Below are 16,712 nucleotides of genomic sequence, written 5' to 3'. Positions count from 1 at the left end.
TTTAAATAGTTTAAGCAATCATAAAGTTAAATAGCATAAAGTACGTCAAAGTATATTCTTTTATTTGTTTGTAGATTATAATATAGAAATTAGTTTTAATATTTTTAATTTTTAAAATACAAACAAATAGATAAATTATATAATTATAGTGTAATATGATAAATAAAGTTACATATTTAACTTATTTTTTTATTTATTTTTTATTTTATTTTATTTTATTTTTTTTGAAAACGGCAAATCTGACCTACTCCTAAACTACACCTTAAATCCACATATATCTACGACGAGACTTGCACCCTCAACATTAAGGAGGGAGGACAACACCGAATATCGCTCGGTTACAAACCCTTTGGTTTACATATTTAAATGCAATATAGAAATAAAAATGAATAGTTGATTTTCATTAATGCTTCCAAGCCTTTCAAGATTAGAAAGGCCTAAACATTTGTAAGGCATTGCAAGAAGTTTTGAAAGATCAGTAGCCTTTTTTTTAGCAAGCTTTGCCTTCACTACCAAGTGTCAAATTCCAAATTATATTATTTTGTCAAATCATAAACATATATTATTTTATTCATTTTTTATGATATGGTATTTTTTTTAAATATCCCTAACAAAAAAATAAAAGAACACGATTTAAATTTTAAAAGAGATTTTAACTCAACAATGTTTCGTAAATTTGTTTAAATGGATTCTCGTTTATTATTATTATTATTATTATTATTATTATTATTATTATTATTATTATTTTGCGTTTAAAGGGTAAGAGCTTATGTTTTTAGATTTTAAAATGTCATTATAAAAAATTTGAAGAGGTCACATGATTACCCCATTGTAATCATGAATTTGGGTTGTTGACGAGGCTTTGACACACCACACAAACACATCACAATCCATTCTATTTGTTCCTTTTTAATTCATTTTGGCTTCTAATTTTTATGATCGGAGCATCCAACAATTTCAGTTGTTAATCGATGATCATCGACAGCTAAATGTTATCACAACCGGATTCTATTGAATCATTACCACTTGCGAGGCCGGAATCCGCCATCGGTGAACCACCACCGCCGTCATCCTCCTCCGAAGACCTCTTCTCTTCCGCTTCCCTTGTATGTGCGTCTGGCTCTGCCTCCTCCCCCTCCTTATTCGATGACAACCAAAAACCCTATCCCGCCTCTGATCCTTTTTAAAATCGTCCTCAGATCCCCATTACATGGCCTCTAGTGCAGCTCTAACATTAGATTGGGTAACAAACCTCATGTAAACCTTCAATTGGGCATCGAAGAAGCTTAGACCGTCGGAACTCCTAATAGTGTTGTCGGTGGAAGTTTTCGATGCTTTGGTGCTTACTGCAGGAGAGACGAAAGTTTCAAGAGTACGGTTGCCCCTTTCTTGCCATAACATGAATCGAAATACGATCATGTTGAGCTGAATCGCAGACCCCCTCCCTTTCTCGCTAAATCGCCTCTCTGTATTTGATCTTCTCTTTCTGTTTGTTTCTTTTATTTTTAGCACAAGTAACAGTTGGTGATGATGGTTGTGTATTAAGTGGTTATATAGAAATGGTTGGTAATGATGGTTGTGTATCAAGTGGTTTTATAGTGATGAACTAAAGTTGTAATCAATATATCAGGTAAGGGGGAAGCTGGTGTCTTTGGGGATTTTGGTGTTGGGTTTGGATTAATGGTTACGAAGGTTGAATTAGTCGGGTGTTTTTGGGGTTCTTGATTTTGTGCCTTGCTTTTTTCCATGATGAAGAACACAAAGGAACCAAAGGTTTGGGTATTCTTGCTTTTCTCTCTAATGAAGAAGACCAAGTTCGATTTTCTACTTAAACTCTTGGCTTATGTGGCAACGATGAATCGACTTACAACTGAGTCATTGTTGGGTTACATGCTTATTTAACACTTGACAAAGACATGTAACTTTCAAAAATAGATAAAAATACGAAATTAACCGGTAAAACAAAAGTTTGTACCCTCTAAATAAAAAAAAAAAATATCCCAAAGAACCATTTAAATCAATCAATATATGGAATATTGTTGTGCAGCCGATTAATGCTTTTGTCTCAACATCCAGCCCCTCCCTGTTGACTTACTCTACCGGTCACCGTCACCACCTAAACCCCTTCTTGCTACTTACGTCCTGCCATGGATGTTACCATGTTTCTATTTAATCCAGCTTCCACTCAAGAACAATCAGCAATCTAATTAGGGTTTGATCCGATCAGAGACAATGAAAGGAGGAGTGAGAAGGATTAAGCTCGGATCACAAGGTATGGAGGTATCAACTCTCGGATTAGGATGCATGGGAATGTCTGCTGGTTATGGACCTCCCAAACCCGAAGAAGACATGATCAAACTCATCCACCACGCCGTCAACTCCGGCGTCACTCATCTCGATACTTCCGATTTCTACGGCCCTTACACCAACGAAATCCTCATCGGCAAGGTCGTTCATTCAATCATTCATTTTCCTTTTGATTCTCGTTGTTGATTAAACCAGACGTTGATTTTCTCGATTTCGTTTCTGATCCAGGCGTTGAAGGGATTGGAAAGAGGAAGTGTTCAATTGGCAACGAAATTTGGGATCAAATCGTTGGTTGGAGAAGGCGAAATCTGTGGAGATCCAGAGTATGTTAGGGCTTGTTGTGAGGATAGTTTGAAACGCCTTGATGTTGATTACATCGATCTGTATTATATCCATCGCGTTGACCCTCGTGTTCCTATCGAAATCACGGTTAGCATTTTCTGACTCCCTTTTCTCTTGATCTACATAAATTTGCTTAAATTCATATTCGCATTAGATTGTTGCTCAACGAAGAACAATGGTTGTAGATGGGAGAACTGAAGAAACTAGTTGAAGAGGGTAAAATCAGATATATTGGTCTATCGGAGGCTTCACCTTCAACGATTAGAAGAGCACATGCTGTTCATCCGATTACTGCTGTACAGTTAGAGTGGTCGCTGTGGACTAGAGTCCCTGAAGAAGAAGTAATTCCAACTTGCAGGTACGCCATTGGCCAAGGTGTGTAACAATGGCGTTTGGCCTAATTGGCATCTAATCGAGTTCGAATTCCTTTTTCTTTGATTGTGTGATTTTCAGAGAGTTAGGTATCGGGATTGTTCCATTTGGTCCTCTTGGAAGTGGATTCTTGGCTTCTGGGCCAAAGTTACTTGAGGGCTTGACAGATTCCGATTTTAGGAAGGTTTGTGTTTTTAAATCTCCACGTAGCAATGGATTTTTTTTAATTAATGATTTTGAGGTATTGTTTAAAAATAAACTAATTTGTTGTGATAAAACCATAAAAAGTAGTTTATCTTTAACTTATAAAGTAGTTTTTGATAAACTATTTTCGATAACTTTTAATAAACTTATAATTTTTTTTTTTATTTTATAAATATTCTAAATATACCCTTTAATTTGTATATTATAAGTATTTGTAAGATTAATAAATAAGTTCAAATAGCTTTAAACAAAAGAAATACCAATTTATGTTTATATATTTGCTAAAATACAATTTTACTTTCCTTTTATTTTTATTACATCAATTAGGTGTAAGAACCATGTATCGAGTTAATTATAAAAACTAAATATAAAGGTATAAATATTTAAGAATTTTGGATTTATAAAAAAATAAGAAAAATAATAAATTATTAAAATTGATTTTTTTTATCTTTTAAATTAAAATAAATAAACAAAATAAACTAATAAGCTTTAATTTATGAATTTTGAAATAAGAAGGTAAGTCTATTAATGAAATTGATATTCATTTATTACCATATTTATTGTAATTATTACATTAAAGTATTAGGTGTAATTTATTAAAATAAAAAACCCATTAAATTTCATGTGAAAAAGAAATCAATTTAAAATAACCATAAAATGATATTTGACAAATTGAATGAGATTGTGACGTGTGTGACAAAAAAATACTCAGTATGCTTTAAAATATCCACTAAATTATAACATTGTTCCGATGCAAAGCAATTTCTATTTTTATAACTGGACATATTTTTCAAAATATAATGTATTAAGAAAAATTTAAAATTACAATGCTATAATGTTAGATTCTTTGAAGTACATTGGTTTAAAAACTATAAAATAAAGATACATGTCCTAATGGGAAAAATAAAAGTAAGCTTTTTAATAAACAATTAACTAAAAGCAAATTGTTATTTCTTTTATTTACTCAATTTCAAATATCTTTACAAACCTTCTATTGTATTTCTTTAGTATTTGCCACGATTACAAGGGGAGAACTTGGAACATAATAAGATCACATTCGAAAGAATTCATGAAATTGCCCAGAAGAAAGGGTGTACCCCCTCCCAGTTAGCATTGGCGTGGGTCCTACACCAAGGGTTCGATGTGGGTCCTATCCCGGGGACCACAAAGATCGAGAACTTGAACCAGAACATTGAATCTTTATATGTAAAGCTCTCACCACAAGACATGGTTGAGCTTGAATCTATTGCTTCTATTGATGCTTTCAAGGGTAGTAGATTACCTCCGACAATTTTGGCTCATTCAAATGTTGAAACTCCTCATTTATGATCATATGGATAACTAGCAAGTCATCCATTCGATATGAGATGACTGATCCTGTCATTTATCATATCTGATATACCAGGATCAATCATATATGATATAGTTTATTGTATTTTGGGTGTATTTCTAAAAGTGCAAATGAGTTGTATTTTAATCACATTATTCATATTCGGGTTTATTTTAATGAGAACTTAATATATCAGGGTAATTATTTTCTCGTTTTGTACATCATATATGACCATTATGATCGAGTGTAGCAAGTTAAAACCAATCATAATCGTCATATGTGAACAATTACAACAAATTCATTACCTAATTTTGTACAAAAAAAGTTACTAAAATATGAACAAAACGAAAAAGTAATTATCCTGATAGGTCAATTTCTCTTTTTATCAAGACGGTCGATTATAATGTTTGCAATATTAATATATTCAATTAAATTTCCATAAAATAATATTTATAACAATTTATCAACATTTAAATTGGCCACAACATGTTGGAAACTATTTTTGGTAGCATAATTATCAAATAACTTTATATACATATGAGGCATGAGTAATTTTATTGATATAGATAAAAACTATTTCTGTTTTTTGTATTTTAAAATTTTATAATATATGGAGTAAACTTCATTGAAGATATGATTTTTTTTTTCTTTCTTTCTTTTTTTTTTTTTTTTTTTTTTTTTACAAAAGTAGTGTATTTTTAAAAAAGATATATACTAAAATGGTATGGTTTTGAAAATATTTACCATTTAGATTAAATTTTATACCAAATCAAAATTAAAAGGTAAATAAAAAAGAATGAAAATTAAATTTTCAGGGTAATTATCTTTTCGTTTTATTCACATTTGGGTAATTTTTTTAGTACACATCTAAATAACGAACTTGTTGAAAATGTTTACATATAACCATTATGATTGATTATAAACGGTCATAATTATCATATGTGAACATTTTCATGAAGTTTGTTATATATATAAAAAAAGTAATTACCATGGTAAGTCAATTTTTTTATTGTAATTGAAATTTATTGAGTTTTAGTTTGAAGTACAAAAGATTGCGACTAATAACTATGATTTTTTTTTCTTATTAAATTAATGTCTTTCACAAACACAGCATTTTATATCAAAATTGCATTGTCACGTCAAAACTGGTGTGCTTAGAAATGTATTTTTTCTATAATTGATAACAGTAAAATATAATGAACTTTGGTAGGCGTTTTAAAAGATCATAAACAAATGGCCATATTAATCATTGGTCGACAATCACATTTTATTTCGTTTTAACCACAAATAAATAAGATGTACTTTATTTCTATTTCTATACAAGGCACCACAAACTACTATCCTGGTTATTTTTTTTTTTTGTTAAATCACAATTGAGACACTATATTTATTGGTGAAAAAGGAAAGTATACAAACATGAAGAACCTTGACCAAAACATAAGAGACGTAGCTCTAATTTGTAAAACGTATCACCATGGAAATGTATGAGCTTCAAGTTGGTTTTTAACTAAAAGGCAAGTGGATGCACATTACTAGAAAGAAGTATAATAAAAACCAATATTTAATCTACAATTGAATAATCTATATAACTTAATGGACAAGCTTATTAAATCAAAATTATCCAACGTGAGCATCAATATCACATGGGAATCTTTCAATTAAAATAATCCCCTATGTGCTTTCTTCCACCATATAAAATTCATCAAAAACTTCATCACTGTTTATTGAAAGAGCTACAATGGAAGAAGAACTGGTTATTATGCCAAGAAGGAAACTAGGATCACAAGGTCTTGAAGTATCATCAATCGGTTTAGGATGCATGGGTATGTCCCCATTACACGGGTCCCCAAAACCCGAAAAAGAAATGATTCAAGTAATCCAAATCGCCATTGAATCCGGCATCACATTTCTTGATACTTCTGATCTCTATGGCCCTCATACAAACACTATCATCATCAGCCAGGTAGCTAGACCACTTATATCTTTTCGTACATTGACTATTTTGACCAAAGTCAAACCTCACAGGCTCTCAAGGGGCCCCATACGAGACAAAAAGTACAACTCGCCACCAAATTTGGGATCAAGTCACTCTCCGGTGATAAAAAGATGGTGGTTTCCGGCGATCCTGTGTATGTGAAAGAAGCTTGTGATGCTAATTTGAAGCAACTTGGAATCGATTGTATTGATCTTTACTATGTTCATCGTATTGATACAACCATTCCTATTGAAATCACGGTATATGTATATTCAAAAGTTTATATTTATATATAAATATACTCCATAAACTTGATTCATACAATATTTAATGGGGTTAATCACATAAAAAAAACATTATATTTTGCGTTTTTACTTGATTAAAACTTAACTTTATTTTTTTTGCTGAAAAAAACCTTATACTTTTTCATTTTTTCCGAAAAAAACTATCAATCTCCGATAAAGTCCCAATATTTAATGTAAGTTTACGGTTTAATCTTAATATTTATTTTTTAAACAGAAAAATCCTGATTATCTAATTTTATATGATATTTGTCATTTTCTGTTGAAAAAAATGACTATTTCGGTAATTTGCGCAAAGATTTTTCTGTGCAAAAAATAAAAATGTAGGCTAAACCGTAAACTGATCCAAAATAATGAGAGTTTATCGGAGATACCTTTTTTTTTTTTTCCAAAAAAAACCCCAACCTTGTAACTGTTTCCGAAAAATCCTCAACTTTTTTTAGTTTTTTCCAAAGAAAAACCATCACATTTTTACAAGTTTTTCAAAAAAAAAAAAAAAAAGACTAAAAGGGTCGGATCGAAAAAAAATAAAAAACAAAAGGTCCTTTTTTAGAAAAAAGTAAAGTTGAGTCTAATCTCGAAAAAACACAAAATATAAAGGTTTTTTTTATGTGATTGACTCATGAAAGTTTGTGACATTTTGTTGTTTAGATGGGGGCATTGAAGGAATTAGTGGAAGAAGGTAAGATAAAATACATAGGGCTTTCGGAAGCTTCACCAGAAACTATTAGAAGGGCACATAAAGTTCATCCAATAACAGCTGTTCAATTAGAATGGTCGTTGTGGACAAGAGATGCTGAAGAAGAAGTGATTCCTACTTGTAGGTGGGTGTTTGGTTTTTGAGTTTGATTTTAATTTTGAATTACTTTAATATAATTACGTAAATATGTATGATTTGTTTGTCTTTTTGAATTGTTTGTAGAGAGCTTGGAATTGGGATAGTTCCGTTTAGTCCTCTAGGAAAGGGGTTCTTTTCAAAGGGTCCGAAGGTGGTTGAGAACTTTGCAAGTGACGACTTCCGAAGGGTTTGTATTTTAAAACAATCTTTCTTTCTTTATTAAAATAAAAAAGCAACATGTAAAAATATCGTTGGATTTGTTAAATTTGAAATATAAAATATCCATACTTTGTTCAATTGCCAACATTGTAGTTAAGGGGCTAGAATTAGAAATACCCTTTTCAAGAATCCTTGATTGAGTTCTTGTTTCTTTTTAACTTAATGTGAAAAACATGTTTTAATGGGTTAAATGAGAAGATGGACATTTTATGTATTTAGAGTTTCTAAACAAAAGGGTAAAATTGTCATTTACGCACATTAAAAAGATACTTTTATTCATACAAATGGTTGTTTCTTATTCATCTACATTAAGTCCTCTTAAGATAAAACTGTTAAATGGGTGATGATTCTGTCTGGATAAAATGTTGTATATCCTAATTTTTTTTTTCTAGGTTGAATGGTCATATTAGACTAAATAATCGTTTTACCTTTATATTCTGAAAAACTAATTTCACAACCTTTATCGATTTTAACAGTATTCATCAAATTCAACATGAGAGGAGTTGGGAAAAAAGGAAACATATTAAACCATATTCTTCAACTTAACGCATTAAGTCATTCTATCCCGATTAAGTATAACAAAGAACAATCATATATAATTGTCCGAATTAGGGGTTTAACCTATTAAGTTAATTAAGTCCATATAAAAAACAACAGACAAATATGAATCAACAATTCAGTACTTTACCCATACAATATTTACTCTTTAGATCCATTTGTTTTGATTGTTTAAGTAAATTTAACATTCCCAATTCACGTATCCTACTTCTATAACATGAAATCTTGGCTACTTTTAAACGTTTATAAAGTTTTTTTAAAAGCCAATTTTTGGGCAAATTGTGATAATTCATCATCTTTTGCAGCATCTACCTAAATTTCAGGGTGAAAATTTGGAAAACAATAAGATTGTATACGAAAGGGTGAATGACATGGCAAGAAAGAAGGGATGCACCCCGTCTCAGCTGGCGCTGACATGGCTCCTACACCAAGGGGACGATGTTTGTCCTATACCTGGTACAACAAAAATCGACAACCTTAAACAAAACATTGGATCGGTTTGTGTAAAATTAACGAATGAAGACATGTGTGAGCTTGAATCTATTGCCGCAGATGTGAAAGGCGATAGGTATTCACCTGCAGTAATGCAAGACACGTGGAAATATGCAAACACTCCACCATTGTCATCTTGGAGAAGTGGATGAATCTTGGAGGACTTGTTTAGACTATACGAAAGATTCTATGTTTGACTATTACTTTTTGAACTTTTAATTATCGATTTGATCATAGTTTTATATGTTTTGATTAACAACAAATTAAGATTAAGGGTATTTTCGTCATTTACAACCATTTTGATTTAGGTAACACCGGTTTGGATGTTGAAAAACTTCTTTTCAGTTTTCACATGTTTACAAATTAGGTGGTATATTTTTAAAAGAGATAGTGAATATGGAGCATTTATATACTTAAAGCATAAATATAGAACCACTAAAACAATTTATGAATTTAACTTAACATAATCATTAAGCTAACTAACTGCATATATCAAATCTCCACTTTTACCGATTAAATAATAAGTCCAATTTCATTGTTTAAGAACATCACTTATTTCCAACTTAAATCTGGATATTTTAGCTAATATTAACCAGTAATTATAACAAGGATAATCAATTTATCTACATTCTATCAGGATATCAGCACTAGGTTAAACGCTAGTTTCACCGATTTAACTAATTCATGGAATTAACAAACCCTACCTTTGATTTCGGGTTTTTAATCTTTCATAATACTCCAAATCAGCAAGAATTCCTAGGCTCCGGTTCCAATGGAACCTTAATTCCGGAAACACAGTGACCACATTAGCCAAAAGTTTGAAATAATAGAATTAGGATACTTGTACCGTAGTTTCGAGTCAAGAAAACAAGTAGGAGGCTGATTTGGGTATGAAAACTGGTGGTCGAACCCCCACCGTCGCGACCTCCGCCATCTATTGCCACCATAGTGCCACCTACACCTTCCAGCCACAGCTGCTACAGCCCTCCTCTTCTCGCATCCCTCTCTTATCGGCGATCGCTCTTGTTTTCCGTATTTGCGATCGACAGCCAGTCAGCCACACACGAGTTGTGTGTATTTTTGGGATGTTTGGAAGCAATTTTTTAAAGGGATATTGACACACTAGTACTTCCTGTTTGTACCATTCCGTTAAAAACTAAACCAAGTTATAGAAAGGGTTAACACTGTCATTTTCATATACATTTGACATTGAACTTGTTTGACCTTTACATATTAAGGTAATATGACTGATGATCGTATGTTATTGTTGATTTGCCATATTACGTGGCATATTCACCCTCTACTCATCCTTTATATAACCTAGCGATATATTGTTATGATTTTTACCTTAGGAAAAGATTGGTGCCCTAAAATGTCGACGACTTCTTCAACATTCTCCCCCTCACCTCTAAGGCTTGGATTCACCATTTGCTAATGTGGCATTCTATCTTGAATCCGCACATGAAGGACGGAAAGCAACCCTAGAAGAAAGTTTATGATATGCCCGGTATGCCATTTTTTTTTTTTTTTTTTTTAGATTTTGGTTCATATTTGTTGTTGTATTGGTTATTTCACTCATTGATCCTCTTGTTTATGTTATTGGTTTATGTAGAAAGTAGAAGAAAGGTGTGGTGTTTGGGAATGAGTAGAACTTGATGAAACACTTCAAGTTATGCAACGTGACATTTTGAGCTTTAGAAAAGAACTGGAAGAAGTAAAGAATAAACAATTTACTGTTAAGTGTTTGTTGGTTGTTTTCATTGTGATGTGTATTTAGTCTTTTGCAGATTAATTGTAATCATAAAGAATAGACTAATGCTAAGGTTGTGTTGGTTGTAATCTTTTAGATGGTGAAATGGTATTTCTAATCTTTTGAAGTTGTATTAAGATGTAATGTACTTTGTAACACTTATTTTGATATGAATGGGATCTGATTTGTTATATTATTTTGATATGAAACAAATTTCACAGAAACAGATTTCAAAGTAAGATGCTAAAGTAGAATCAAAGTAGGTTGATAAAATAGAAATTGTTTTGACCAATTTACCCTTGGATTTGCAGTTTTGGTAAAACAAATTTCATAGAAATAGATTTCAAAGTAGGATGATAAACTAGAAATTATTTTGACCAATTTATCCTTGGATTTGCAGTTTTGGTAAAACAAATTTCATAGAAACAGATTTTAAAGTAGCATGCGCATTAATAGAAACAGTTGTACTACAAAATACCCTTAACACATTAATCAAAATAACCTTGAAGCAGGTTATGACCAAAATACCCCTTAACTAGTATCATAGTAGCATTACATCATTCTAGTAGTAAGGTAGCATAGTTACATTACAAAGGACTTAAGGTTTGTTACAAATTCCCTGCAAAAGACTAAAAGTTTGTGTTAGACAAAAGATACTAGTAGTAAAAAAGCACATCATTCTAAAGTTACTGGCTTGTTTTGACTGCAACCAATCCCGCCTTTGGGGAAAACTTTCTTACTTAGACCAATATTGGTTATACGTTCCGAAACTTTCCTCTTTCGCACATGCATCTTTCCAATTCTTGAAGCTTTGGGAGCTTGAACAGGAGCTTCAATAGAAGCTTGAACAGGAGCTTGAACAGGTTCTTGTACATATTCTTGAACGGGTTCTTGTATAGGCTCTTGTACGGGTACATGTCCACTCCATTTCCAGTTGTACTTCCCCTTCCATTTGTAATTCCCCTTCCTGAGAAAACAAACTAGTATTAGTTTCCAATTACATAGAACTACACTAAATAAATTCATTTTTACCTTTTCCTAGACAACTTGATTTCTTGTGTCCAATGCCTCTGCAAGTACTACACTTTTGCAACCCTTTTGCACATGATATTGTATGCGTCTTTTTACCTGTACCTTCTAATTCTAACTTATCCTTTGTTCGTTTAACTTTTGGTCTGCTCGGTAGTCTTTTTTTTTTGGAGGTAAATGCTTCTGATAAATTGTTTTCGGCCACATTGGACTACCATGTAAAGGGTGGACATTGTAAGTGTAGCTTGAAAGGAAACTTTGTTTTCTAGAACAAGGTGCCACATACGATTGTGCATTGTGATTCAAGTATGCAATTACAGCCAAGCCATGCAAGCATGGGATACCTCTCAACTGTTAACTTCTACATTCACATACCCTTCTGATTAGATCCACATCAAATGCATCATTACCAAATCTTACTTCAAATTGTTTATAGCCACTTGGATAAACTCCTCAAAAACTGTAAAAAAAGCAAGTTAACACCCCAAATCAAATCAATCATTAGCTACTGTAAATTTAGAACATTAGGTTACTTACCTTTGAGTTATATTATTATCTTGTAACTCCTTTCTAATTGTTGGGAAAATATCCAAATCCCACTCTTCACCCATGATCCTTTAATTATACATCCTCTCCGTGGCCCAAACCCTTATTTCTTCCAACATTGTGATGATCGGCTTTCTTCTAGCATCCCAGATTGCATTATTAAAACTTTTTGAGACACCATTTTCCATAGCATCACAGATCCTCCCTTCTACAAAGAAAGCCTTTGACCAAGATTTTGGTTCCCTTTCAATAAGATGATCATAGGCATTGGGGTATAATTTCTTAATTCCATCCACGTCTTCTTCAAACTGTGGTACAATGGTACTATTTACAGCAACCCAAAACAATTTCCTGTAATGTTCATCAGCAAACTTCTTCTTAAAATTAGCATATATGTGCCTAACACATTGCCTATGCTCAGCTTCTGGAATCCTTTCTTTCACAGCTTCTAACAGTCCCTGTCAAAATTAAAACATGTTGGTGAATGTAAAACTTAATGTTAAACAATTAAAAAGTAAAAAGCATAAAGCAAAAAGAAAGCAATCTAATACCTTATGTCCATCTGAAATGATAGTAAGCCGACTACCATTTCCTCCTCCAATGTCATCCACGAGAATGTCAAGAAACCACTTCCAATTAACTTTATTCTCAACATTTACCACAGCCCACGCGATAGGGTAGATGTTGTTATTCGTATCTCTACCCATTGCTGCAAGAAGCTCACCCTTACACAAGCCTTTCAAGAAGCAGCCATCTACACAAATCACCTTTCTACATCCCTTTATCCAACCATCCCTAACACCTTTGAAGCAGACATAATACTTTGAAAAATATATAGTTGAGTCAGGCATGATGTCCACATCCATTCTTACCGTAGACCATGGGTTAGACCTCATAATCTCCTCACCATAATCCCACAATCTTCCATAATGCTCAACCAAAGCACCTTCAATCTTACTCAATGCAAACCTTCTTGCATTTCTATACTGCCCCAAACTAACACTAATATTAAATTTTTTGGAAATTTTAGCTTTCATTTTCATTAAGCTCATTTTTGGTCTTTATAATATTTCATTAACAAAATGCTTCCTAATCCTATAACTCACAATTACTCCAAGTTTGAATGACCTGGAGCAATTGTGATCATCTTTCAGTGACTTAATTTGAAAAGAATGTTCGTCCTTCATCCAAGTGGCCTAGAGTCTAAATGGACATTTATGTGTTGTACCTTTTCTATATTTAGCTAACAACTTGTTCTTATCACTTTTTTCATACCATAAACTGTATCCATGTCTAACAACATAATTACTTAGTAAACATTTAAGCTCATCGGGGTCAGAAAACTTCATACTAGTATAGGAACCATCTTTTTCCAATTTTGGTTTGGATCATGGACAGGATACATTGGTTTCACATCAACTTCTTCGTCTGTTGCATCTGTTTCGGAACCATCTTCCGATTTCTTTTTGTGACAAAGGGCATTAAGAAATGAATCATCAAGTGGTTTCTTACTTGAAACCACCTCATTCTCTTCATAGTCAGGTAATATCGCATCCGGAAATGTGGAATCATTAACTTCATCTTCATCCTCTATAACCGAATCATATATATCAGGATTCTCCGCCCCAATCCAATTGAAAATGGGTTCACTGTACTGATCAATGTACACATTAATTCTTTTTTCTTGGCTTCCATTACCAACCTTAAGGAACTCTCTGTAATATCCTTCATTATGAATTACTCCTAACCCTTCACTCAACCTTTCATGTGGAAGACAGTAGTAAACATCCTTGCAGTTGATCTTCTTTGTGAGCTTTTCAAGGAGGGTATTGAAATCTGAAAATACCATAGCATTGAAGTCGACATCTCATACAGATGCAATGTCTAGGTCGAAATATGCAACAGGTTGGGGGGATATACACCATTATAGTGGACATCCACGATGAGCGATGATCCCTTCGTCATTACAGTCAAAGAAATAGAAAGCGATTTCAATTGCAAAGGTTTGACATTGCGAACGAAGAGAAAGGGGAACGATGGAATGAAGGAATGAAAGCGGTTGTTTTTTTTTTGTTTATGAGCCCTAATTCCAATTACCAAGTAATTTCATTTAATGACACCTAATACAACATAATGCCACATAATATGCCAAATCAACAAAAACCTACGATCATCGGTCATATTATCTTAATATGTACAGGTCAAACAAGTTCAATTAGCAAATGTATACGAAAAAAACATTGTTACCTTAATGTGTACTGACCCTAAATTACGCTACCTTTCTATGTCATTAACCCTTATAGAATCGAAGTTAACCTGCTTAGTTGGCATAGTGATGTGGCAAAAAATAAGACAATTTATTGACACGTGCCCATAATTTAACAAATAGAAAAGGATAATGTTGACAACAAAACAATCTTCCTTTTTAGATCACATATATATATATATATATATATATATATATATATATATATATATATATATATATATATAATGATTATTCATTTTTTAAATTTGTCATATTAATTTTGTAAGAACCACTTGTATAAAATTAATACTCTTTAAAATGAAATCTATTGCCACATCAACAATCATTTTATACTTTTTAACAAAATTTATTTGTTTATATCTAATATGTAAATATATAAAAATAAATCAATTCATAACAATTGTAATTAATTATGTTTAATTATAGATATTTAAGTACAACTTAATATTTAAATTGTCTTTGTTGATAAATTATATAATTTTAAAAATTATTAACGAATTTTACTTATCCCGCTTTAGTTCACTAATTTGTGGAGACTTTTAATTATCCTATATAATTATAGTAAAATAATAATATAAAAATAATAAAAAAATATATAGGACATTGTAGATGGTCTTTCAGCAGTTGAAAAAGGAATTGTGAATAATATCAATGACATGGCACTCCATTTGCAAGAAGGATTTGAAAGCCTTCTTGAAAGACTACAAACCTACAGATACGAGTGCTCTAGGTCTATCATAAAAAGCTTGTTTCGGGCAAGGATTTGATCCTTAATTTCTTCAACAACATATGGCTTATTTCTATGCTGGCAATGTTGAGTCATTTGTGCTACGACATCGACTACTTGTTCAAAATCTTACTAGCATAACACTTATGCTCCTGCTAGCTTTGACATGTATCCAGAAATCAATTGGACTTCTAGAAATCAATACTTATTGACTTCCTTACCAAAGTTCAGATTTCTGATACAAGATGGTTCGATAAGCCTTTATCTAAGCTCATACACCTTTTATTAGAAATCTTATATGTGTATCTAAACCATTCAGAACTTACAACAATAAGTTCTGAATTTTCAAACTATTTGCCATTTCTCACAATTCAAACTATGAAGAGTGATGTCGTAATCATAATCAAATTTGAGAACGCAATTGATACAATTACTACATCCTTAAAATCTACTTAGTGAAAGCGTTTCCTCACAATCATTTTCATGAATTGGAGAGAAACCTTATGAAACTTAGATTTTATGGTGTATGTGTTCCTATCCATGTTAAACTGTCATTTCCAACCATTATCATTAGATAAGGTCTATGGCAGATTCAAACTCATATGGACTGAACTTGTTCAATCTTAATTTCTTGCCACTTGGCAGCACAAGGGCCTACCATGTCTTCCAAGTTGTTAAGCAGCTCACCCTTACTGATTAATGAACTTTCACTTATCAAGGTGCTTTGCCCTATGCAAACAATTAAGAACTCATAGAATTCACATGCATAGAAAACTTTAACTGGAATGGGCACATAAACAAGAATATGTCAACATGATAGGTAACAAACCTCAAATCGTGTGCTAGCGATACACAATATATTTTATTCTTGATTAGTTCTTGAAGCTTTTCAAGATCTTTAAGACCCCCACTTACTTCTTGACATATAAGATTCTCTTATCAAGAATCATTCATTGACAAACAAATATTCAAGAGTTAGTGCAGATTCTTATCAAGAGAAACACCTCATTTAATTTGGTCTTAGGTGGTTTTTGTTTTATCCAAAACATCACAACTACCAATTTCAAATGTGCAAGAGCAAAAAAACTTTTCTACTCCACATTTCATGATGTGTTACAAACCTTCTTAGGACATGTCACTCAAGGCACAATGTTGGAGAATGACTCTAAGACTTGATTTTGGAACGAAGTATGATTCACCTTAATTAATTTAACCATTTCAACAATTCCCGATTCCTCTTCTTAGCTATACAAATGTACTGTTGGAATAGTGTCTAAGGCTGCAACTATATTAGGCAAGTATTTGATCCGGTTGTGCATGGTCCTTTTGGGTTGCCTTCACCATAGCAACTTGATGGATGATTTGTTAAAAAGAGAGTAAATATTATAAGGAATAATATATGGTTATTTGATTAATATAAGTCATAGATTAATTTAGAATTAATTTGGTGAC

General features: G+C 32.2%; 3 protein-coding genes and 1 long non-coding RNA gene across 4 annotated transcripts; 2 read left to right on the top strand and 2 right to left on the bottom strand.

The window, feature by feature from the left end:
* Nucleotides 1–1,837: 1,837 nt before the first annotated feature.
* LOC145031306 (auxin-induced protein PCNT115-like) lies at nucleotides 1,838–4,743 on the top strand. The gene is made up of 5 exons (XM_078979828.1): nucleotides 1,838–2,448; nucleotides 2,536–2,736; nucleotides 2,835–3,007; nucleotides 3,103–3,205; nucleotides 4,234–4,743. Exons 1-5 carry the CDS (start codon nucleotides 2,233–2,235, stop codon nucleotides 4,552–4,554), a joined length of 1,014 nt encoding a protein of 337 aa, XP_078835954.1. The 5' UTR covers nucleotides 1,838–2,232; the 3' UTR covers nucleotides 4,555–4,743.
* A 1,502-nt stretch (nucleotides 4,744–6,245) lies between these two features.
* Nucleotides 6,246–9,212, top strand: LOC145031305 (auxin-induced protein PCNT115-like). The gene is made up of 5 exons (XM_078979827.1): nucleotides 6,246–6,518; nucleotides 6,581–6,790; nucleotides 7,484–7,656; nucleotides 7,755–7,857; nucleotides 8,753–9,212. The coding sequence occupies exons 1-5, from the start codon at nucleotides 6,294–6,296 to the stop codon at nucleotides 9,089–9,091; spliced, it is 1,050 nt and encodes a 349-aa protein (XP_078835953.1). The 5' UTR covers nucleotides 6,246–6,293; the 3' UTR covers nucleotides 9,092–9,212.
* On the bottom strand, nucleotides 8,554–10,116 carry LOC145031308 (uncharacterized). The gene is made up of 2 exons (XR_013676915.1): nucleotides 9,644–10,116; nucleotides 8,554–8,900 (listed from the first exon to the last, which is right to left on the bottom strand). It is a non-coding gene; the product is annotated as an uncharacterized LOC145031308 (long non-coding RNA).
* A 2,219-nt stretch (nucleotides 10,117–12,335) lies between these two features.
* On the bottom strand, nucleotides 12,336–13,316 carry LOC145029958 (uncharacterized). The gene is made up of 2 exons (XM_078978404.1): nucleotides 12,816–13,316; nucleotides 12,336–12,722 (listed from the first exon to the last, which is right to left on the bottom strand). The coding sequence occupies exons 1-2, from the start codon at nucleotides 13,314–13,316 to the stop codon at nucleotides 12,336–12,338; spliced, it is 888 nt and encodes a 295-aa protein (XP_078834530.1).
* Between the last annotated feature and the right edge of the window lie 3,396 nt (nucleotides 13,317–16,712).

The sequence above is a fragment of the Lactuca saligna genome, chromosome 2 (assembly GCF_052625555.1).
Source record: "Lactuca saligna cultivar CGN05327 chromosome 2, ASM5262555v1, whole genome shotgun sequence".
Classification (NCBI taxonomy): Eukaryota; Viridiplantae; Streptophyta; class Magnoliopsida; order Asterales; family Asteraceae; genus Lactuca; species Lactuca saligna.
This window is presented reverse-complemented; position numbering and strand designations above follow the sequence as displayed.